The sequence below is a fragment of the Artemia franciscana genome, chromosome 5 (genome assembly GCF_032884065.1).
Source record: "Artemia franciscana chromosome 5, ASM3288406v1, whole genome shotgun sequence".
NCBI lineage: Eukaryota > Metazoa > Arthropoda > Branchiopoda > Anostraca > Artemiidae > Artemia > Artemia franciscana.
In genome coordinates this window covers 14,290,033-14,316,219 of record NC_088867.1, presented here as the reverse complement: position 1 = coordinate 14,316,219, position 26,187 = coordinate 14,290,033, and the positions used below count along the sequence as shown (strand labels likewise).

The 26,187-nt window shown below is 34.4% G+C and overlaps 1 protein-coding gene across 1 annotated transcript in view; it reads left to right on the top strand.

Annotated features, from left to right (window-relative positions):
- The window catches only part of LOC136027009 (metastasis-associated protein MTA3-like), a 147,833-nt gene that overhangs the window by 31,945 nt on the left and 89,701 nt on the right, over nt 1-26,187 (top strand). The window contains exons 5-7 of the mRNA XM_065703903.1: nt 602-722; nt 3,738-3,931; nt 15,712-15,900. Coding sequence (XP_065559975.1) covers nt 602-722; nt 3,738-3,931; nt 15,712-15,900 — 504 coding nt within the window. The remainder of the gene's footprint in view (nt 1-601; nt 723-3,737; nt 3,932-15,711; nt 15,901-26,187) is intronic.

Below are 26,187 nucleotides of genomic sequence, written 5' to 3'. Positions count from 1 at the left end.
ACATTTTTATTATTGTTTTGTAAAAGTAACTCATTAAAGTTAGGTTTATTTGATTGCAAACTCTCTGACTCGAAATTTTCATTTTATTACTAACATAAAGCAAATGGTAGAAACGATGTTGTTACAAGGTTGGTTCACGACATGACAGAGAATACCGTCCATGGAAAATTTGTTTTTCTTCTGTTTATAAGACTATCTCAATAGGACATTCATAAATCACAACTATGACTAAATAAAAAATAAAAATAAATTGGAGTTAAAGATGTAAGCAATGCAATTTATGTCAATTATTTGGTTTTTACTGAATGATTAACGTTCAGGTAAATTAGATAAGGGTATTGCCATCCGAATAGACTCTAGCTATTTCGATTCATTAAAAAACCAAATCAAGTCCCGAGGATGAAACAGTTAGTGACTCTTTCTAAATTTTGTATACGTTGTTGAGAAAAAATTTGACTTGAACCTAAAGAGCATGAATTTTTTCATTTGTTCGAAGAATACCAACACCTTTAGTGAAAAAGATGGATTGGTGATAAGCAATTGAAAATGTAAAAAATCTGTTTTTGTCTTCTTTACTAATAATTAAATTTGTGTCTTTTAGGACAGTTTTTATTACTCGTGGGCCTTCGATCCTGTAAGACAAACTTTGAAGAAAGTTGAAGAAAAGAGAATACGAATCGGAGACGAATTTCAGTGTGAAGTACCGAATGCAACTGTACCAGGTAATTTGTCATTATTAGTCCCAGATAGCTATAAAATAATTTCGTTCTAGCTGTATTTGACCTAGTTGCATTTGAATTTGAATATCTTCTGTATATTTGAACTGTGAGCGATTCAGCTATTTTATAGAATTAATCGTAAAGATGTTTTCAAATAAAGATTTTCAAAAAATTAATGATCGACTTAAAAGCTTAAAATAAACTTTTTTTTGAACAGTGTGTTTTTTTTTTGTCGTGATTATTCTCAATAATATAAAAATATTACTGTCTCAATGGTAGTTCAGGTTAGTGAATAAGAGCTATCAAAAAATATAAGTGGATTAGATATCCCTCACATCCACTGAAAGGCTAGTGTCTTTTTGCTTTACTGAAAACGTTTTTTATTCAAACGCAATGGGTTTTATTTGGTGAAATATCAACAAGAGAAAAAGAAGAAAATCACAATGGTAATCAAGGTTAGATGAAAGAAAGGAATTTTCTAAAATCATTACACTCATGACTTCAAATTTGATTTTAGTATTTTAAAAGGACAAATTTTTGTTAAAAGTTTTTGCTTACTCTTTTTAATTTCCCTTTTTTTAATTTCATCCATGTATTAATGCTAATGTCAATGTTTCAAGTTTGACTTGATTAATCATTTTAATTTATGCTTTTTTAGGTTTTATTTAAATATTCAAAATAATTTCCGCTCGCCTTGAGCTTCGCTTATTAAAAGACTTGATATCCGCTCGTTTTATGTTTTAATGTTACTCTTTACAGTTCATTGAAAAACAATTAAAACATTTCTTTTATATTTCCCCCCTTTTCGTTTTAATTGACAAGGGTTTTACTAGGTAATTATACGAATAACCCCGAAATTATTTTGTAATGCTTGTCGGCTTAAGAACAAAAATGGTGGATTGCAGTTTTAATATTGGTTGAAATTGGGCTGTGAATTTTATTACTACTATCATAAAAATGTATAAGGATTTTGGGATTCTTTCAAAATATTGATGCAACCGAGTTTGACTCAAAATTTTTCACCTTCATCAAAGACTACCTTGTCCAGTAACCATACCCTAGATGTAAATTTTAAGCCCTATCATTTGACAAAAAGTTTAGCTTATTTTTGGTTGTCACGAAACAATGCTGCCAACATTGATTACAGTTGGAATATTGCAGTCCACTTGTCTTAGAGACTTGTGGATTTAATTATGGAGCTGATCGGAGACACCAAATAATTTGGACCGACTTTTGGGTGTGACGAATTTTGCGTCGTTCATCCACGTGTAGGTTCAAACTGTTGTATTGACTGATTGAAAGTACTCTTAGTCCTTTTCGATCTGTAAGAAGAACTTTTCTACCAAATTTACGGGTGACCTAAATATTTCAGTAAAGTAACTTCAGTAAGTAGTTTCGAGTCCAGTAACTTATTTTCGTCTTGACTGGTTGTAAATATTCCTACTTCTTGCCGATCTGGAAAAAAAAGAAAAACAATTCATCCAGTTGTGGAGTGAACCAAATGTAATTTCAGTGTTTTCTCTGCATTTTTCTTTTCATTCCTAAGTTCATGATGTCATGTACAATTATGTATCGGATTTGCCACTAGTTTTTTATCAATATTTGAGATGACTATTGAACCTTCTTTTCAAAGAGTCAACAGGTAAAATTTTAGGGAAACAGGAAGATCATATCGAACTGTCTTAAAATGTCGCATGAAGCTGTTCTTCAAATAAACTGTTCTTGGCTTGCCAACCTCAAGATAATTGAACCGATCTGTGTGTCTTTGTGTCTATCTTGTCGGTTGGACAATGGGGGGGGGGCACAATACGAAAAGCTCTTTAGAAGGAGGTGAATGTGTGTACCTATAAAAAGTAGCAATTGGCGCTGCATCAAACCTCTTTCTAGCAGACTGGAGAGAGTCGAGGGGAGCGACTGAACCTGCTCTATTGGTGCTCTTCTGGATCTTTTAGAGTGGTGCCGACAATGGTTTTGGAGCACTAGCATACAGTGGGTATCCATACTCTTCGATGGGTCTGATGGAAGACATACAAAGATTGATGATCAAGCTGAGTCACATTATTTTTTCTCAGCCAAGGGTGGTCCCCAGCTTTCTTTCACAGGAGGCTCCACCCGAACGAGGTGGGTTTTCCAACAGAGACCTGACTTTGAGAAGAGAGAAGTGACTTTCGTTATAGCTTCGTTAATGAAGATTAAGTTGGAGTTTATACATGGCACTTTTGATCGAGAGATCACCTGCTCCTTTGTTTTCGATGCATTGTATCTGACCATCCAGGCATATTTTTGGACGAACTGGAATATATATATATATATATATATATATATATATATATATATATATATATATATATATATATATATATATATATATATATATATATATATATATATATATATATATATATATATTGCATTGGTGCTGTCTTGAATCAACACTTGCAGTTTTAAGTTTCAAGTTGACCGTAAAATATTTTTTTCCCCTTGTTTCCGCGATTTGTAGCCGCCACCCTAAAAATTGGTAGTGTATTAGGGTTCTATTGGCTTTTTATTTACGGATGTAAATTTCTAGCCTATCACAGGCTAAAAGATGTTTGTTCTTACGGCTGATGGTTCGTTCTTGATTGTAATGGCTATTTTGTGCTTATACGTCTTGTGAATTATTCTGCTGGAACTTTGGGCATACTAATTGTGTGCCGAAAGTGATTCAGTAATGAGATGATCCTTTTCTTTATGGTAGCTATATTTAGTTGCGCCACACACTATTGGGAGTATATATAAATATTGTCGTGTTATTAAGGATTTTTCAAATAATTGTATATTATTTACGGTTCAAGTTTTTAGGAATTTTTTTAATTCCTACCGAAAAGTTGATGAGCATTGGTGCTATTAAACTGCGTTTTTAGTCTTGATTCAAACCCTCTCCTGTCTTTTAAAATTCTTTGGATAATTCCCCCTCTACTTTGAATGGTAAACTAGCTCGGTAAAATTTTCATATTGATTTTGTTTATACTTTTCCAGAAATCAGCAACAGTGAGGATTTTGAGACATTATTTTGGTCGCCATATAATGGAATTCCAGATCATCAAGTAGACCAGTTCCTGGTTCTGGCTCGATCAGTTGGTACATATGCTCGTGCTATAGATTGTTTGCGTCCTGGGACAGAGAGGAGTCTTACAATGAATGCTGCTGCTGCGTCAAGAGATGCTACTCTGGTAGGAGATTCATATGTGGATTAATTTAAAAAAAAAGTTTTTCTGATGAGAGTAAAAAGCGAAATTGAACGTTAAAACCAACAAAAATCAAAATAACAAGATAAAATCAATCCAATATTTCATCCCTTAGTTCTATTACATCTACCTTAGTTCTGCCCTAGGAATGACGCATGGACGGATGATAGATAGACTTATCTATCAACAAATGAACTGATATCATTTTTATACAATTCTAACAAGGATGCCAAATTTGCCTCTCACTCACTTTGACTATCCGTCTTGGCTTTTTCTACAAGTAGCCATGGCTTGATGCTCAAAATTACTTGATTTTAGCTCAAAATCAACGGTTTATGGTTTATCCAAGATATTCTTGAAAAACTTTCAAACAAAATGGCTCGTATTATTTCCCTATATTAGTAGAATTTTGAAAAATTTGCACTTTACTGAAATTGAACCTTAACAGAACAGGAATAAAAACAATAAAAATCCTTAAGTGGCGTGCAGAAAACGAAAAAAATAAATAATTCAAAAAGTTCTCAATGCTCTTTTACCGACAATGAAATCGAAAATTTTAAGGCAATGATTTTAACTGTGAAAAAAATCCAAGAAAAACCTTTTTTTTTTAGTTCAGTCCTAATTTTTCAGAATTCTACGAATACTGAGGAACATCACGAGCCAGTTTGTTTAAAAGTGTTTCAAAGTATAAACCATAAAATAATCATGTTTGTTTCTTTTAAGTTTCAACTTCGCTCTTTCCCCTCATTAGAAAAGCTTTGTTATTTTAAATAAATGTTCGTCGGTTTTTTGGTTTAAAAAAATATTGACTATAAACCTTAAGAAAAGATCATTTTTTCAACTTAATCAAAGAAGCTAACATGAACTTTTGCAAAAAAAAAGGTATTAAATATTGGTTTAGTTTCAAATCTATCTTAACTTTGCCTTAAAAAATCTAGAATTTATCACAAAAAGTGTCATTAAGGTATTTATCCTTGGCATCTTTGAGGGTTTGTAAAAGAAAATTCAGTTTACCATGAAATTATCAAACAACTTGTTATGATGTTTAGTTAATACGCTTTAGAAAGTTTTAGTTTTCATTATTTTTGTTTATCTTATTTTATTATTTAGTAGAACTGATCATTAATTCTGAGTCGACGCTTGAAAGAGAATACGTATTTTTTTAAAAATTGTTCTATCCAAGATTCGAACTTGTGTCACCACGGCCACAAAATTTGCATTGAAGTGTCGTGTCCGTATTAAAAAGATATATATATATATATATATATATATATATATATATATATATATATATATATATATATATATATATATATATATATATATATATATATATATATATATATATATATATATATATATATATATACTAGCTGTTGGGGGGGCACTTCGCGCCACCCCAACACCTAGTTGGTGGGGCGCTTCGCGCCCCCCAAGCCCCCCCCTCCCCCGCGCGTGTAAGTCGTTACGCGCCATATTAGTTACGCGCCATTGTAGTTGTGTCCCTGTGTCCCATCTGTGAATATAGATAGATTTATATATGTGTTTCAAACTACGTAAAAATTGCGAATATACAACATTCTTGGCTTTCCCATTGTCTGTGCATATACAAAGCCGTATGTACTAATAATGACGTCATATGCAAACGCTCTTTTTACAAACAAACAAACATGCATACACCCAACTCGTTTTTATATAGATAGATATAAGATTTTAGATTTTATATAGCTAGATAGATACAATGCAAATTAACTGCGTAAAACTTGCGAATATACAACATTCTTCGCTGTCCAATTGTCGCCGCATATAAATAGATTGTCAGGTTTACCGACCCTCGAACATGCAACGTACTATTGTCCATGGGAAAAACAATCAGTATTAAGATCTATACCACATTTTTCTAATGATTGACCTTGAGCTTTGTTAATGGTGATTGCAAATGCTAATCGAATTAGGAATTGCAATCTTTTAAATTGAACAGGCAGATCCGTTGGAATCATGGGAATGCGAGGAATAAGAACAGCCTCACCCTCAAAAGGCCCTGTCAAGATTGTGGCCTCTATTAGGTTTTCCATTTTTTTTTTACGGCAAGTCGCGTGCCATTGCAAAGCTTTGGTGGGTTGATATTTCTTAAAAGTATTATTGGTACGCCTATTTTTAGTTGTAGCACGTGTGGTGGAAACCCTGAAAGATCCACGGAATTTAAAAATTCAGATGGATAATTAACCGCTTCATTTGGTTCCAAAACTGTGTCGACTGACTTGTAAAGGACTGCCTGGTCTCGAATCTTGGTCAAAACAATATTGTTGATTTCGTGGACGTCTATATTTTTGGGTGCGAGAATCGCTCTTTCACTTAGCCATTTATTATTTTTATAATTTTTTAGAATATTCGGAAATACTTTTTCAATCAATTCATTTTTGGACGTCACTAAATTACAGAAATCAGCAGGTAGTTGTTTACGTCCTGAAATTGAGTCTACTGGGAGCTTTCCGTTTCCAATTGCCAGCAATTGATCTGAAAATGTTTGACCAGAGTCATCGTTTTGCAATCGGACACGCATATTTGTAGTTAATTTTAATGTTTTTACGTGTGCACATAAATTAGAATTTTTCAGGCAAGCATTCATTTCGTCTGCAGGAGTTGATCTAGGTATTATAGGTAATATTTGCCTGAAATCTCCCGCAAGCAATATTAATGTGCTGCCAAAGGGTTTTGACTTCCCTCGCAAATCTTTCAAGCATTGATCCAGAGCCTCGAGCGATTTTTTGTGTGCCATTGTGCACTCATCCGAAATAATAAGTTTGCACTGCTGCAATACTTTACCCATCCCAGATGATTTGGAAATATTGCACGTGGGAGTTTCTGTAGAATGCAAATTCAGAGGCAATTTCAAAGCGGAATGAGCAGTTCTTCCACCAGGCAGCAATGTTGCGGCTATTCCGGACGACGCAATTGCCAACGCTATAACATTTTTTGATCGAATTGATGCCAGAATCAGTTTTATCACAAAGTTTTACCAGTACCTCCTGGCGCATCCAAAAAGAAAATTTCTCCAACGTTGTTATCGACACAATGCATTATCGTATCATAAATGTCTTTTTGTTCCGACGTTAACTTGGAAATGTTATTTTGTACATACGACAATAGATCACTCGTACTGTAACTTTGTTCACGATTCAATTCTACACATGTCGAAACAGCAGCGATACGGTTAGGTGAAGGCATTCCCAAATCCTGAAGAGGTTTGTTTGCCATACGTACGCACAAATCTTCTATAATAACTAAAGTGTAGTTATAAATTTCTGATGTAAAATCAAAAGTCATATCTGACGTCTCTAACTGTTTTCGATGGAGTATATCTTCGGACATTTTTGACTTATATTTTTCCCATAACTCTGTAGGAGCTGATGGAGAGCAAGTTGTTAAAATGATGTCAAACAATGCACGAATTTGACTTGGGGTTGACGTTTCGCACGCGTCATTGATGCAGTTATCCCAGTGTTGGTCATTTTCCAATAAATTCAGAGCTAGGCATGCACTACGGTAAGTGTCATGTACAGTACCGTTGACAGTTCTCAAATACTCAAAGGATGTCGGACCGGGTACATTCACCAAAAGCAGGCGTAGAAAGAAGCATTCATGTTGATTGGGGTGAACGGTGTAGAGTGTTCCTATCGTGGTATCTTTGAAGATGGTAGGTTGGCCGTCGACTGACTTACCCTGTTTTCGACGTTCAAATACTTTATTTTTAGTATTCCACGTGTAATACGAAGGCACTTTAGTATACAGCCGTTTTTTTTGCAAAAGAATCATTTTTGCAAAGCGAAAAGAAAGCGGTTAACTTTGTATCCGGTGGATTCAGGGCTCTTTGTTGTACGTTGGTTTCCGAGAAATTAACACGTTGACCATTCTGTAAATGTACCGCTAAGTGAACAACAGCTGGACTACGTTCATGTATCGGAAATGAAAGAATTCGCCAAACAGCTTCATTACTGCTTATGTATCTTCCAGCCTGATATTGCACGATTTCGTCGATATCTTTGATTTCGGGCTGCAAGCCAAAAACTGCCATGTCACTGCCTTTGTTGACGTATTTACATATGTATTTGGTTGCCTTTACGGAGTTACAGTATTCAACGTTTATGTGTGCATTAAATGTTTTTGATAATAATGGAGAATATGGAGAATAATGGAGATAATAATTGATAATAATGGGCGATGGTGGTACCGTTACGGTTCTTTATTATTGCTGTTTTACCGCCATCTTCAGTAGATCTTCTTCTATATTGTGGGTAACCATCATTGCCAGTAATTGTGTTGAATACTAAAAGTCGAGGATATTGCTTTGTGCACCTTCCTTTGGCCATGCATGGTGAATTTTCGTTCAGTGCACCGCAAGGTCCATGTATAATATTTTTTACAATAATATCATGTAACCCCTTATCGACATTTTCATCAGGTATTTCAGCGGAAATCACATCATCAATTTCGTTCGAAGTAATTTTTTTATGTAGCCAGATTAGTATATGTGCGTGTGGCATAGTGATTTCAACTTTTGCCGGAAGACACGGGCCGTAATGTCATGTCTATGAACCGCCGATTGTCCTTGAAGTAAAAGTTTCATGGTGCTCTGGTAGTTCCTCGGCACGCCTTCTTTTTTCACTTTCTCTTTTAGCAGCAAGTCTGCTTTCGCGTTGCTCTGGTAGTTCCTCGGCACGCTTTCTGTTCTTTCTTTCTCTATCAGCCTCAAGCCTGTTTCTTTGCTGTTCTTTTGATTCCTCGGCACGCTTTCTTTTCTGACTTTCTCTATCAGCAGCAAGTTTTTCCGCATAGACTCTTTGAGCATCTTCCTCGGCTGTTGCCATTGTAAGTTCATCAGTCATTTTAAAGTTAAACATTAATAGATTTCTACGTGAACGCATGTCTTAAATATCTTTAATGACGTCACCGTCATAACAAAAATGACGACAACTAACTTCATGATGTCAGTCAACACACAAACATGACGTCACCTGACAGACACATCCACAGACAACTTATTTTTATATATATATATATATATACTAGCTGTTGGGGTGGCGCTTCGCGCCACCCCAACACCTAGTTGGTGGGGGCGCTTCGCGCCCCCCCCCCCAAGCCCCCCCGCGCGCGTAAGTCGTTACGCGCCATAATAGTTACGCGCCATTGTAGTTGTGTCCCTATGTCCCACCTGTGAATATAGATATATATATATATATATATATATATATATATATATATATATATATATATATATATATATATGGTTTTAACTACGTAAAACTTGCGAATATACAACATTCTTTGCTGTCCCATTGTCTTTGCATATAAATAGATTGTCAGGTTTACCGACTCTTGAACATGCAACATATAATGGTCCATGGGAAAACAATCTGTATTCAGATCTATACCTCATGATTCTAATGATTGCCCTTGAGCTTTGTTGATGGTGATTGCTAATCGACCATTCCCTGTCCCGGTGTCCCGGTCGTCATTTACATCCCCCTGTTTCCCCCGGTGTCCCCGTTGTAGTTGTGTCCCTGTGTCCCGGTCGTCATTTATATTCCCTGTGTCCCGGTCGTCATTTGTATCCCGGTGTCCCGGTCTGTATATACATTCGTTTTTTAGTTTTGTTTTTCTCCTTTATTTTTTTCCTTTTTTTTTCTTTTTTAGCTTATTTAGATTTTTAGATTTTTTAGTTTTTTTATTAGTTTTTAGTTTTTTTTTCTTTTTAGTTTTTTTGTCCCGGTCGTCATTTATATCCCCCTGTTTCCCCCGGTGTCCCCGTTGTAGTTGTGTCCCTGTGTCCCGGTCGTCATTTATATTCCCGGTGTACCGGTCTGTATATACATTCGTTTTTTAGTTTTGTTTTTCTCCTTTATTTTTTTCCTTTTTTTTTCTTTTTTAGTTTATTTAGATTTTTAGATTTTTTAGTTTTTTTATTAGTTTTTAGTTTTTTTTTCTTTTTAGTTTTTTTGTAGTTTTTACCTTCTTTTTAGTTTTGTTAATTTTTTTTTTTACTTATGTCCTGGTCGTCATTTATACTCCATGTGTCCCGGTGCTTTGTTGATTGCTAATCGAACATTCCTTTTGTCCTGGTCGCTTTCTCTTTGAGTGTCGTCATTTATTTTTTTCTTTTTTAGTTCTTTTAGTTTTTACCTTTTTTAGTTTTTTTTAGTTTTTTAGATGAAAATTTTTTTTAGTTTTTTCCTTTTTTTCTTTTTAGTTTTTTATTGGTTTTTACCTTTATTTTAGCTTATTTTTCAGTTTTTTCCTTTTTTTTATTTTTTTTTTATTTTTTTTAGTTTTTTACCTTTTTTTAGTTTTTTTAGTTTTTTTAGTTTTTTAGCTTTTTTACTTTTTTTATTAGTTTTTAGTTTTTTTTTGTAGTTTTTGCCTTTTTTTTAGTTTTTTCAGTTTTTTTTTTAGTTTTTTATTGGTTTTTACCTTTATTTTAGCTTATTTTTCAGTTTTTTCCTTTTTTTTTAGTTTTTTTTAGTTTTTAGTTTTTTTTAGTTTTTTACCTTTTTTTTAGTTTTTTTAGTTTTTTTAGTTTTTTAGCTTTTTTATTTTTTTTATTAGTTTTTAGTTTTTTTTGTAGTTTTTGCCTTTTTTTAGTTTTTTTAGTTTTTTAGCTTTTTTATTAGTTTTTAGTTTTTTTTGTAGTTTTTGCCTTTTTTTAGTTTTTTTAGTTTTTTAGCTTTTTTATTTTTTTTATTAGTTTTTAGTTTTTTTTGTAGTTTTTGCCTTTTTTTTAGTTTTTTCAGTTTTGACGTCACCTGATCCAGTTTTTTCAGGTGACGTCACCTGATCCATCCACAGATCCACAGACAACTTATTTTTATATAGATAGATATATATATATATATATATATATATATATATATATATATATATATATATATATATATATATATATATATATATATATATATATATATATATATATATGGTTTTAACTACGTAAAACTTGCGAATATACAACATTCTTTGCTGTCCCATTGTCTTTGCATATAAATAGATTGTCAGGTTTACCGACTCTTGAACATGCAACATATAATGGTCCATGGGAAAACAATCTGTATTCAGATCTATACCTCATGATTCTAATGATTGCCCTTGAGCTTTGTTGATGGTGATTGCTAATCGACCATTCCCTGTCCCGGTGTCCCGGTCGTCATTTACATCCCCCTGTTTCCCCCGGTGTCCCTGTTGTAGTTGTGTCCCTGTGTCCCGGTCGTCATTTATATTCCCTGTGTCCCGGTCGTCATTTGTATCCCGGTGTCCCGGTCTGTATATACATTCGTTTTTTAGTTTTGTTTTTCTCCTTTATTTTTTTCCTTTTTTTTCTTTTTTAGCTTATTTAGATTTTTAGATTTTTTAGTTTTTTTATTAGTTTTTAGTTTAGTGTCGTCATTTATTTTTTTCTTTTTTAGTTCTTTTAGTTTTTACCTTTTTTAGTTTTTTTTAGTTTTTTAGATGAAAATTTTTTTTAGTTTTTTCCTTTTTTTCTTTTTAGTTTTTTATTGGTTTTTACCTTTATGTTAGCTTATTTTTCAGTTTTTTCCTTTTTTTTTAGTTTTTTTTTTATTTTTTATTTTTTTTAGTTTTTTACCTTTTTTTAGTTTTTTTAGTTTTTTTAGATTTTTTAGTTTTTTAGCTTTTTTACTTTTTTTATTAGTTTTTAGTTTTTTTGTAGTTTTTGCCTTTTTTTAGTTTTTTCAGTTTTTTTTTTAGTTTTTTATTGGTTTTTACCTTTATTTTAGCTTATTTTTCAGTTTTTTCCTTTTTTTTAGTTTTTTTTAGTTTTTAGTTTTTTTAGTTTTTTACCTTTTTTTAGTTTTTTTAGTTTTTTTAGTTTTTTAGCTTTTTTATTTTTTTTATTAGTTTTTAGTTTTTTTTGTAGTTTTTGCCTTTTTTTAGTTTTTTTAGTTTTTTAGCTTTTTTATTTTTTTTTATTAGTTTTTAGTTTTTTTTGTAGTTTTTGCCTTTTTTTAGTTTTTTCAGTTTTGACGTCACCTGATCCAGTTTTTTCAGGTGACGTCACCTGATCCACGATCCACAGATCCACAGACAACTTATTTTATATATATAGATAGTTTTTTTTTTTTACTTATGTCCTGGTCGTCATTTATACTCCCTGTGTCCCGGTGCTTTGTTGATTGCTAATCGAACATTCCTTTTGTCCTGGTCGCTTTCTCTTTGAGTTTCGTCATTTATTTTTTTCTTTTTTAGTTCTTTTAGTTTTTACCTCTTTTAGTTTTTTTTAGTTTTTTAGATGAAAATTTTTTTTAGTTTTTTCCTTTTTTTCTTTTTAGTTTTTTATTGGTTTTTACCTTTATTTTAGCTTATTTTTCAGTTTTTTCCTTTTTTTAGTTTTTTTTTAATTTTTTATTTTTTTTAGTTTTTTACCTTTTTTTAGTTTTTTTAGTTTTTTTAGTTTTTTAGCTTTTTTACTTTTTTTATTAGTTTTTAGTTTTTTTTGTAGTTTTTGCCTTTTTTTAGTTTTTTCAGTTTTTTTTTTAGTTTTTTATTGGTTTTTACCTTTATTTTAGCTTATTTTTCAGTTTTTTCCTTTTTATTTAGTTTTTTTTAGTTTTTAGTTTTTTTAGTTTTTTACCTTTTTTTAGTTTTTTTAGTTTTTTTAGTTTTTTAGCTTTTTTATTTTTTTTATTAGTTTTTAGTTTTTTTTGTAGTTTTTGCCTTTTTTTAGTTTTTTTAGTTTCTTAGCTTTTTTATTAGTTTTTAGTTTTTTTTGTAGTTTTTGCCTTTTTTTAGTTTTTTTAGTTTCTTAGCTTTTTTATTAGTTTTTAGTTTTTTTTGTAGTTTTTGCCTTTTTTTAGTTTTTTTAGTTTTTTAGCTTTTTTATTTTTTTTATTAGTTTTTAGTTTTTTTTGTAGTTTTTGCCTTTTTTTAGTTTTTTCAGTTTTGACGTCACCTGATCCAGTTTTTTCAGGTGACGTCACCTGATCCATCCATCCACAGACAGACAGACAACTTATTTTTATATAGATAGATATATATATATATATATATAAACAAAGTTAAGAGAAAAATGAAGACTCTGTAAATGAAGATACTAGATAAGAATTTTGGAAAACAAGTATATATTCTCGGAACTCTCGTTAATAATCAAGCTGATTAATTATTCAATCGGGCAGGACCTTTAATCTTTCAATCTACCATATGTATGATGAGTTTCATGCAAGTTCGGCGTGTTGTCTTCGTAAACAGCAGGACTTGTCAGGATACCTCGTCAGAGAAATTAAAACAACCATTGACACGATTCTAAATCTTTTGCTTAGAGATTTAGTTAGTACTACAGCTTACCCTCAAAGTCCTATTTGTATTCACTTGATTGGTATCAGTATGGTTTTAGGATTCTACACAAAATTTAGGCATTATTATTTTGTATAAGATCGTTGGAGGATAATTATTATTATTTGTGCTTTTTTGGTCAAAACATTGTCTAAGATCATAGTCCGTAGCCACGGGAATTTCTTGCACGACAGAAAAACAAATATTTCTGAAAGTTATAAGTTTTTGAGCACCAAGTCTTTTTGGTTCCTTGGGCGGCTTTGTGTATATAGAGTTTGTATTGTAGTTGATAGTAAATAAGTCAAACTTAGGCTGGGATGCTCAGGTTTGGTGTTAAAAATGTACGATTAAGAATCTGAAATCCGTATTTAGTTCCGCTTCAAACAAGAAGTGACATGCCCAGCTTCTTTTACTACAATGCATTGTGAGAAAAAGGCAATTGGCATTATTTAGAGTCTTTGCCTAGATTTAACTTGTCATCCATGGAGGCATATTTAATGAGACTTTCAACTACTAAGGACAAAATTACTGTCTTGGAATGTTGACCCCATGTCAATTGGGGGTATTTGGGAGCATTCGGGGGTACTTGAGGTGATGAAGACTTAGGGGGGAGTTAGGAGTGAACCGCTTAATTTGAACCACTGATTACACGGAGTTATATTTCTTGTAAAATTTCGGTTTTAATAAAGTTTGACATGCCCACATTTTCTATTAACATACATCGTTGGAGGATGCGTCAATTGCCCTTGAATATTTTGGGCTGCGTTAATAATACCATTTCCCTTTTGAGGCTCGTGTTTTGGAACTTTTGGTCATTATAAATGAAACAACTATTTTATACTTTAGAGAGCATAATATCCTGGACCTGTTGCTCGTCTATTAAATTAGGAATTTAATAGGGGCAGTAGAACTTTCCATTGCGATTGCTTGAGCCGTCTCCAAAGTCTCTGCAGCCCTATGTAATGTTGTCGGGGAAAAGTAACTTACGATCAGGGTTGCCACCCAGTGGCAAATGTCACTAGTTTTTAGTGAATTTCTGTTTAATTTTTTTGTTTCGGTAATGTAAAATGTATCTGGAGATAGTGGTAACTCACAAGGGGTGGCAACCCTGCTCACGGTAGACCGATTTTCCCTGATTAATTAAGTGCTAGTGTACTATCTCATGTAATTTTCATTTTGTGTGTGTGTGGGTGGAGAGAATACCGCCTCCTAGAAGCAGTCTCTGGTGTCCAATATCAAATTAAACGGAGATGATTGTTCGTAGTCTGGGAGCGGAACCGACCAACTCTTACGCAACTTAAAAAATAGAAGTTCAGTCTCGAAAATCATTTTATAAATCTTTTGCCTCTATAAATAATTAAATACTGCCTAAGTAACTAAGTCTAAGCAAGATAATAATTTTTCTTACTTAGGAAGAAGAACATTTTCATCCTTACTTCTGAACATGTTCAGAAAGAAGGGCATGTTTCAATCTATAGCCTATGCGCACTTAGAAGGAGAAAATTGAGTATATTACAGCTAAATGAAAGCAGAAGAAAGATAAATAAAATTTCAGTATGTTTTGTTGCTCCTGTTTGTTCCCCAACACAACCCAGTTGAGAACGTGAGTGAATCTGACGCGTTCAGTCTCGAATGTCTTGAGCTCTTGTTATGTTTTTTAGTTGTTTTTGTTTTTCTGTTTTGTTTTTTTTTTCGACACAATTCTGATGAAGGTTATCCACAGACCTAGTTGAACATTGGCGTCATTGAAGATCAATGAAGCCTCTCTTTGAAGGATAACCTCCAGTGGCAGTGGTAGGATTAAGGTGATCTACAAGGAGAAAGAATATTTTTTCAGGGAATATTTTGGTTAGTACTAACGATCTACAGTGGGGATTCACACTATTTTCCTTCAAATTTTAGAGGCTTTGGCAGCTTCGCAACTAGTGGTAGAAACAAGAGAAACTCTTGCAGCTATTAAGAGGATAGTGCTATCATTAGGGAGAGGAAGAGACTCTGAAAGTTCTGACGAGTACTTACATGTATATAAATTTAAAGCTTATTCCTAAATATTTTAAGATTTGGTTCTGAGTCCAGTCAAATTGTCCCCCTTTTTTATATAGTTTGAAAGTTTTGAAGTTGGTGGGTTAGCTTCAGACACAATCATAATTGTCACTATATTTATAATGGGGGAGGGGGAGAATAGGGTAGAGGGAACAATAATGCAGCATGTCTGTTGGTGCCTCTCTTGCAAAAACAGTCTCTGGATATTGAATTTGAATTTTTAGGTACATTGAAGTTAACGAATAGAAGATTCAGTGCCAATATTTGCAAGTTTATAAGAAGACTCTATATCAATGTGTCAGTACTTTAGACAAAAATTGTATGGCTTAAACTATTAAGTTTATTGTTGTTTTATCAAATATAATACTACTAATAAATTTCAGCAAAATGCCTTGAATATTTTGCACAAGAACAAATATGACATGAGTGCTGCTTGGGGTGCATTGGTGCCCTCTTGTGAACCAGTGCTTTGCCGAGATGAGTTCGAGGGATGGTGTTCAGCCGAAGCAGCTCTGTTTGAAGAAGGGATGTTAAAATACGGCAAAGATTTCTTTGAGATACGACGAGACTTTGTAATATTTTTTTTGTTTTTTTTTTACTTCCTTTGTTTAAGCTTTATTCTGATACTTATATAATTGTCGTTAACTGTCCTAAAGAGTAGCACTCCCGCTTTCATTTCCCCTTTTATATTTTGTGATGTATATAACAAATATGACATGAGTGTTGCTTGGGGTGCATTGGTGCCCTCTTGTGAACCAGTGTTTTGTCCAGATGAGTTCGAGGGATGGTGTTCAGCCGAAGCAGCTCTGTTTGAATAAGGGATGTTAAAATACGGCAAAGATTTCTTTGAGATACGACGAGACTTTGTAATATTTTTTTTCTTTTTTTTTTTTTACTTCCTTTGTTTAAGCTTTATTCTGATACTTATATAATTGTCGTTAACTGTCCTAAAGAGTAGCACTCCCGCTTTCATTTCCCCCCTTTATATTTTGTGATGTATGTAACAAATATGACATGAGTGCTGCTTGGGGTGCATTGGTGCCCTCTTGTGAACCAGTGTTTTGTCCAGATGAGTTCAAGGGATGGTGTTCAGCCGAAGCAGCTCTGTTTGAATAAGGGATGTTAAAATACGGCAAAATTTCTTTCAAAATACGATAAGACTTTGTAATATTTTTTTTCTTTTTTCTTTCGTGTTTTTTTTTTCTTTTTCTTTCTTTTCTTCCTTTGTTAAGTTTTATTCTTACACTTATATTATTGTTGTTAATTGTTCTATGAATAGCACTACTGTTTTTATTTTCCCCCTTTATAAAGGGTCCTGTAATCAGGAACGACAAGATGTGGAAGTTTAAATGTTTTTTTCTTACGGTAGGGAACTGTGAAGTGCTGAGAGAAATTCCCTGAAATAACTTTTTGAAAATATTCGAGATATTCTCCAGAAAAAATTTAAGTGTTTTTGTTTCAGTCCCCTAAATAGTGTAAACAAGGAGTTTCTTGGTGATCACTTATTGTCATGCCTGTATAGGATATAAAAATTTCTCTCTGGAAACCATAGAAAAGAATTTGGATCTCTTCTAGATTTTCTAAAAACGATAATTTTAGACTTCCTGGAAACTGATTTTTGGAATTCTAAATTAAAGTTTTTCGATTTTATTTATAATTGTGTGCTTATTCAGTATTACAAAATCGATTATTTGTATAAAACTCCATGGATAAAACCGCATAAAAACTAAAAGCCTAGAGCTAGATTGAAACAAGTTAAAATGCAACCCGAATAATTCGTCGAGAGGGCATGGTAGTTTCTTGGATTTTGTCGTATTCAGGTCTTTCAGAATAAATCGTTGATTCTCAACAAGATGTAGACTCCAGAGAATTAGATGTGCTTTAAAAACAATAGTAATAATTTATTGCTACTCCTTGTACAAAACAGAATTCACTTAGAGGAGTATAAGGAAAAAAATGAAAACAATACAAAAACTCACAAGAAAAATTACATTCCAACTACGTAACCAAAACGCTTAAACTACACGATTTAATGGAAAGTCGACAATACCTTCGCTTCACGACGCTTATGAAATTCTTGGAACTTTGAAGTCGACGTCGAAAATAAATATAGTAGCAGTGGGAAATTTTGTCCGGAAGGGTCTTGTTATTCGAAAGTCGATTGTTACATAATTTAGTTTGTTTGTTGTTGTATATGTATGTATACGGCCTGAAAAATGGCTTTAAATACAGTCGTTCATTCATTCATTCATTCATTCATTCATTTGTCTTCAAGCTTGTTTATGTTTGAAGAAACATCAAGTATGCCATACCTTTTGAAAATGAACCGGTTACGAGTCCAAAGTAGCAATTAGAGATTAGCAATTAGAGATTAAGCAATTAGATAAGCAAAATAGTTATCTCAAAATTTGGATCGGATGATTCTGATAAAAAGTGGCGGGGGGTCCTAGTTGCCCTCCAATCTTTGGCCACATAAAAAGAGCACTAGAATTTTCCATTTCGATTAAAATGAGCCTTCTGCCCGCTAGTCCCACTAGGCTGGTACGATCACGCTTAGGCAAAAAATAACAAAAACAAAGAAGCACACATCCGTGATCTTTCTTTTTGCAAAAATTGCAAATTTAGCTTTTTTGCAGATAGGAGCTTGAAACCTCTATAGTAGTGTTTTTTGATACACTGAATCTCTAGTGTGATTTTCAGTAAAATCATATGACTTCTAGGGGGTGTTTCCTCCTTTTTCAAAAATCAGAAAATTTTCTGAGGCTAATAGCTTCTGACGGGTATGACTAAACTTAAAGATAAGCAATAAATAAAACACTTAAATAAAACACTTAAAATCACTTAAATAAAAGTTTAAAGATAAGCAATTAGAGATTAGTAATTAGAGCAATTAGCAACTACAGAGGATATTTGGAAATCAGAAGAATATTGATCAAATTTCCTTCCTCTCAGATGGCTTGAAGACACTCCATAGTCGAGAAAAAAGGAAGACATTTTGGGCCAAAACACCATCGTAAAGTCTGCCCATAGTTATCTTTTGAAGCTGGCCTTTAGCTCGAGCAAGCAGCCAGTAAAGTTTTAGAAGCTTTTCTTTCAGCGTTGACATATCAAGTATTTTTGTAGTCAAAACGCTGCGGAAATAATTTTTTGGCCAACGTTGATAGTTACCAGAGTTTGGTCAGAGGTTGCTCGGAGGTTGTAAACAAGAAACTCAGTTTGCGAAGAATTGACATGGAGGCTGGTCTCATTAAGACCAGAACAAACCAAATAAAATGCATTTGGGGGAGTTTCATCTTACATTAGAAGAACGTTATCTGCGGAACAGAAGTGGCTACCATCAGTCTACGGCCCAATCAAATATGGAGAAAATTCATAGTGGTCAGAAATTCAGAATGGAAATATGATTTGTAGCCTTCTCGTATGCAGGATCGTTTTTTTTTTTTTTTTTTTGGTACTTTTAAACTTTAATGTCACGCTTTGCTTTCATCTGAAAACAATCTTTTTAACCTTTTCTTATTTAATGCCACACATAAGGAATCAAATAATGATGACAGTTTCTCGAAAAAGTGTTATATGAAGGTTAAAGTTTAGCTTAAACTGATGGGTAACAATCCTCTTTGCATGTAAGAGAGCCTTAGATCAAACAATCTTAAAAAATCACTAACCCCGGTTAGCTTATATCTTCAATCATAACTTTATCCAGCTTATAATTTCAATCATAACAAAAAAAACTGCCTTTTTATTATAATACATCATTACATAAAAACTTATCCATCAAAAGTTAGTAAATAACATAAGAAAATGTGTACAAATTTAGAAAAGAGATTAAACATCACCAAAAAGGGGTTTGATCTTCGTGGAAATTAAACCATGAAATTCAACACGTGTGATAACCTCAAAAAACAGGTCAAAAACTTAACTTACAAAAATTTGATACACTATACGTAATTGCACATTATTGAAACTTGATCTGCTTGTATTCCAAATAAGTAAACAAATTAATTTCTTTAGTCTTTATATTTTCTTTTCATTATTGCTTTTATTTTATCTTAAGTTACCTTTGGCTGCTCAATATTATGTGTGGGGGGTAGCTTTCCAGGGAGGGCTTGTCTGGGTGGGATTTTCGATGAGAGACTTCCCGTGAAGGAGGATATTGTCAAAGGGGGTTGGGGATTTTTTGCTTTGGGGAATACACCGGACATCGTTTTTATGTCTAAAATTATCTTCACCGAGGTTTACTCGGTGTCCTGGTACTGAAACCTAAAGTTGACAATGGACATTTTACATGTCTTGTGAATCACTCGAGTCCTCGTTCCTTGTGAAGAAAAAAGTACTTTATTTTGTTTTTTTTTTCTTTTTATCTTTTAGTCTAAAAATTGATCATTTACAAGTTTGATTTTATCGTAATTGTAGAGACTTCATTTTTATGGCACTTGGTATTCAGCAAGTGACATAAAGCGATCGCAAATTCTGTCGGTCTGTCGGTCTGTCCGGGGTTTGCTACTTTAGGCACATCCTGGTAAGCTAGGACGATGAAATTTGGTACGCGTATCAGGGACCGGACCAGATTAAATTAGAAATAGTCGTTCTCCCGATTTGACCATCTGGGGGGAAGTGGGGGGCCGGGTAATTCGGAAAAATAGAAAAAATGAGGTATTTTCAACTTACGAACGGGTGATCGGATCTCAATGAAATTTCATATTTAAAAGGATATCGTGTCTCAAAGATCTTAATTTATATTCCCAACCGGATCTTGTGACACTGGGGGGGAGTTTGGGGGGGGGACCTAAAATCTTGGAAAACGCTTAGGGTGGAGGGATCGGGATGAAACTTGGTGGGGAAAATAAGCAGAAGTCCTATATACATGATTGACATAATTGGAACGGATCTGCTCTGTTTGGGGAAGTTGGGGAGGGGGGAAGCTTAATTCTGAAAAATTAGAAAAAATGACGTGTTTTTAACTTACGAAAGAGTGATCGGATCTTCATGAAACCTCATATTTAAAAGGACCTCGTAACCCAGATCTCTTATTTTAAATCCCGACCGGATCCAGCGTCATTGGGGGGGGGGGTCAGTTGGGGGACCGGAAATCTTGGAAAATACATAAAGCAGAGAGATCAGGATGAACTGGGTGGGAAGAATATAAAAACAAGTCCAAGATACGTGACTGACATAATCGGATCCGCTCTCTTTGTTGGAGTTGGTGGGGGGGGGGAATAATTCGAAAAATTTAAAAAAATGAGGTATTTGTAACTTACGAACGGGTGATCAGATCTTAATGAAATCTGATATTTAGAAGGATCTTGTGCTTTAGAACTTTTATTTTGTCCAGATCCTGTGACATTGGGGGGAGTTCAAGGGGGAAACCGGAATTCTTGGAAAACGTGAAAATTGGGGTATCTTTATCTTACGAACATGTGATCAGATCTTTGATATATAAAGGCATCTTATGTCTTTTATGCTCCATTTTCGACTCGAATCGGATCCGGGAACATAGGGGGCTGGAGGGGGAAAACATAAATCTTGGAAAACGCTTAGAGTGAAGAGATCGGGATGAAACTTGATTGGAAGAATAAGCACAAGTTCTAGATACATGATTGACATAATTGGAACGTATCCGTTCTCTTTGGAGGAGCTGGGGGGTATTAATTTGGAAAACTTAGAAAAATTGAGGTATTTTTAACTTGAGAACGGGTGACCGGATCTTAATGAAATTTGATATTTAGAAGGAACTCATGTCTCAGAACTCTTATGTCAAATCCCCACATTTGTTGACATTGGGGGGAGTTGGAGGGGGAAGTCGGAAATGTTGGAAAACGCATAGAGTGGAAGAATCGGGATAAAGCTTGGTGGGCAAAATAAGCAAATGTCGTAGATACATGATTAACGTAACCACTGGTTTCGCTTTCTTTGGGGGAGTTAGGGGGCGGAGTTCAGTGCTTTGGCGATTTTGGGGCTTCTGGACGTGCTAGGACGATGAAAATTGGTACGCGTGTCAGGGAGCTGCACAAATTGACTTGATAAAGTCGTTTTCCCTGATATTACCATCTAGGGGGCTGAAGGGAGAGGAAAAATTAGAAAAAAGGAGGTATTTATAGCATGCGAGTGGGTGATCGGATCTTAATGAATTTGATATTTAGAAGAACATCATGACTTAGAGCTCTTATTTTAAATCCTGACCGGCATTAAGCCTCTGATTTTCCTTTTAATTCAATCTATTGAATATCTATTGAATTACTGCTGATGATGAACACTGTATCTGGGTTCGAAATATCCTGTTAAATAATTTTATATCTATTCACTGTCAATAAAAAGGTATCATCCCTAATTTGAACTGTTTTACGTTCGTCATGGAAAGGCAGTGTGGTCTTCGAAGTTATCTAAATTTTGTTAGAGCTCATAACATGTGAGCTCTTGGCTCTTCTGGCCTCGTCACAAGTGCCATATGAGCTCTTAGCTCTTGGCTCTTCTGGCCTCGTCACAAGTGCTATATGAGCTCTTAGCTCTTGTTTATCATTGAATTCTTTTGGTTTTGCAGCATAATGTTCTTTCAGTCTTTATACAGCTTTTCTTTGTCTTTTTCCTATTCTTGATTGGTTATCACCCTACTAAAACGTTAATTATCTTGTAAATCTTCTTTCTTCTTGGATTATAGATATCCATCCCATGTTGTTGAAACGCGAATCGAAAAAAGGCGCTAAGACTAGTTTTAATAATCCTAGCCAATCACCAAAAAAAATAGGTTTTTTCCACGCATTGGAGAAGACTTAGGTAACAGAAAATAAAGTGCCTTTCTTATCTTGCCGAATCAAAATCAAAATACCTTCAATTCCAAAAAAAATTAGAACTGAAGCTAAAGTGTTCTTATAGTTTTCAATACTGCTACTAATGCAAACAAGGCACTGCTGCACTACCCAACTGAGGCTAATCCAGCTGCTCACGCTCCTTCTCAATCCCAAGCTATTAAAAGCCTCCCTCTTTACACCCTCCCATGAAGTTCTTATCTCTCTTAAATCCTTCTTTACGACATCCTCCCACCCTTACTGGTGACGGACTGCTTTTTGTTTGACCCTAGATGGCTGGTCTACAAGGAAAATATTGCAAAATGTCATCCTTCATCCACAAAGGTGCCCTAGCCATCTCTGCCTTTGTCTCATTATAGCCCTAAAAAGCGGGATTGAGCCGTACTTTTCGTACCGACTACTGTTTGAAATACGGTCAGTCAGTCGGGTACCCATTTAATCCGTAGGCAATTTCTCTGGAAAACATCAAGCAAATCTTCTTCCGTTTTCTGAAGTGCCCACACTTCAGAATCCTACTTGACTGCTCTTATCACTGTAGGCTCCAATATTCTAATTTTAGTTTGCGGACTTATCTTCATGTTTTTCCAAACCGTTTTTGGAACTGTGAAGAAACACCCTGAGCCTAGACTGAACCTCAGCTTAGGCACCCTGAACCTCTTTCTTATCACCTTTCTTGTTTTAATTAAAGTTCTCCTAAAATCGCCAGGTACTTCCCCTTTTTCAAAATTCTTATTCATAACCTTTGATAATTTATTTCTAACCTCATAACCATTATATTTAAAAAACTTATTTACTGCACTATTACTACTACTACTACTACTAATAAATCACTGCAGCACCAAGCCGCCTGAGGCCAACACAGCTACGCACGCTCGTCCTCCAACCTAATCTATTTAAAGCCTCCCTCTTTACACCCTCCCAGGAAGTTCCCATTTCCTTTAAATCTTTATTTATGACATCCTCCCAACCCAGACAAGGACGGCCTGCTTTCCGTGTAGCCCCAGACGGTTGGCCAAAAAGGACAATCTTCGGTAATCTGTCATCCATCCGTAGAACGTGGCCTAGCCATCTCAACCGTTCTTTCATTATGGCCCCAGAAAGCGGGGTTGAACCACACTTTTCGTACAACCTACTGTTTGAAATACGGTCAGTCAGCCGGGTACCCAGAACAATCCGTAGGCAGTTTCTCTGGAAAACATCTAGTAAATTTTCGTCTGCTTTTCGGAGTGCCCATGCTTCAGAGCCATATTTGACCACTGTCATCACTGTAGCTTCCTATATTCTAATCTTGGTTTGTAGACTTATCTTTCTATTCTTCCAAACTTTTTTTAACTGTGAAAAAACACCCTGAGCCTTAGCTATTCTACTTTTAACATCTTCACTGCTCCCACCATCTTTACTAATAATACTACCAAGGTAACTGAAGCTCCCAACCTGATCAATCTTTTCGTTACATAATGTCACCTGTTCATCTTCACTTATTCCTAGCCTTAGTGACTTAGTCTTCTTAACATTAATTTTGAAGCCTATTTTATCACCCTGAACTCGCAAAACCTCTAAAAATTCATTTATTTTGCTCACACTCTCATCTAATATGCTTAAATCATCAGCATAATCTAAGTCCAGGAGCGTTCTTCCTCCCCATTTTATTCCATGGTCTCCAATTGGCTTTCCTGTGCTCCTTAAGATGAAGTCCATCAAATTGATCCATATAAAGGGGGATAGAACACAACCCTGCTTAACTCCTGATTTAATACAAAACCAGTTGCTAACCTCATTTCCTACCTTAACCGCAGCAGTATTATTCTCGTACGTAGGATAAATCACTTTAATGTATTTTTCTGGTATACCAAATAACGATAAGACCTTTGTTAATGCTCTTCTATCAACAGAATCGAAAGCTTTCTCATAATCGATAAAACTGAGGACCAAAGGTGTTTGACAACGAAGAGAATTTCTCAATTATTAACCTAAGAGTGAAAACATGGTCGACACATCCTCTACCTTTTCTAAAACCGCATTGTTCTTCCCTTAAAACTTTGTCTACAGCATGTCTCAGTCTAAGCATCTAGAATCTTATTTTTTCTAATCCTTTTAGTACTGTCACTAATTCTTCCGAGCAAAATAAATCTTCTCTCGCAACCAAAGTGGCACAAACTTTTTCCTTCTTTTCTATATATTTTCCTGTAACACCATTACGGTTTAGTTCATTTTCATGTTTTTCTACCCATCTCTCTTTAAATATTTCCTTATCGCTATTCACTGTTCCCTGTCAGTTTATTAACATGCCTGTAAAATACTTTACTATAATCTCGTCTGGCTGCATCTTCCAGATCTTCGGCAATTTTATCCATGGCCTTCAATTTACACTTTGATCGTTCGTATTTTAACACTTTCTCCACTTACTTTAGATTCCTCTTGATTTCATATGATCTATCATTCAAATAATTCTTCCATAAGCCCTTCCTCCTCTTTTTCCACTCACTTTATACTCCTCTTGTTTTCATATGTTCTATCACTCAAATAATTCTTGCATAAACTCTTTCTCCTCTCTATTGAACTTAAAGCATTTGCACTAACATTACTAGCTGTGTTCCAAACTTTCTTTCCTAATACGCCATCAACAATTTCATGAACTATTTTGATAAGATTATTCCATCCATCTTCTATGTTGTGAAATTTTTTAACTGTCCAGTTTAGTATTCAACTGTTCCTGGAAAGTTTCTCTCAAATTCTCATCCTGGGTTCTACCAATATCATAGATTTCCTAAAGGTAGTTACACCTCTAAACTTCAGCTTTAAGTTGACCCTAGGCACTACTTGATGGTGACCTTTACTTTAATAAAAGCACTCCTATATACCCTATTATTCTTTTTTGATCCTGCCATTCTTTGTTTACACTAACATAATCAGTAAGATTAGCTGTCTTATCATCGTGTGAATACCATGTTAACTTATGGGCTATTTTATGATCAATTGCTGTATGGGTTATAACTTGATTTTTATGCCTAAAAAATTTCAAAATGTCTGTAACGATTACTCTTTCTCTATCTATCGCTTTTTCTGTCGACCTGGGTGTTGAAATCTCTTAATAAAGACACCATATTTCTGTTTGGGAGCCTGTCTCTTTGCTGCTGTAACTGTAAATAAAATTCATTTGAGTCACTGCCGTCTCCGTCAATAGGTTTTAAAATTGCATCTACTACTATGACTGATATTCTGCACTTTTTATTCGTAAAGAGACACTTATTCTATAATTAGTACCTTCCCAGCCTAAACAAGACTCAGAAACTTCTTACACGTCCAGGTCGAAGCGTCTAAATTCATAAGTCAGCATGTCGATACGATCGTTATTTTATGGCGTTATAATATTGCACGTTGCGATTTTCGTATACTTTCAATTATTGAAATTATTTTTGCGGCAGGAAAAGTAATAGTTCCAGAACTAGTGCAGGACGGGGACTAACGCATATTTTCCAGAACCAGTGCAGGAAGATAACTAACATATCTTCTCAAGTCAACACGAAGTGCTTAGCGAAGTGCTGCCACACGAAGACGACTTAGAACCAGACAGCCAGAAGTCCGTGGGACCTCCAGTTGAATGGAGGCCTTATGCAATCATGGGCTTATCTGGGTTATAATATGGCTTTTTACACTTGACGATGGGCCTCTATCAGCAAAAGTCGAAATCCTGCACAGTCAATTTCAAGCCTATTTTTTCCGACTCATTATTTATTTATGCCTACAAAAATTTTGCTCTGAAGGGGAAGCTGCCCAAAATGAATAAATTTTCATCTCAGAAAGATAGAAACAGATTTTCAGCTCAGAAAAGCCCACAAAAACAAACTAAACCCAGAAGAATTATCCATCAGTCAAAGTATAGTGCACATGTTGTGTCGTTTTCTAGGCTGTAATTTCTTTTGCTACTCTTCAAGGTCACCCTGCAATGTTGTTAGTAGTGATTGTATTAGTTAAGAAAATTTGTTTAAAGTTCACCCTGATGCCACCTATAGGTCATGCAAGCAAGAATATCCCTGTCGGGACTAGGGACGTAAA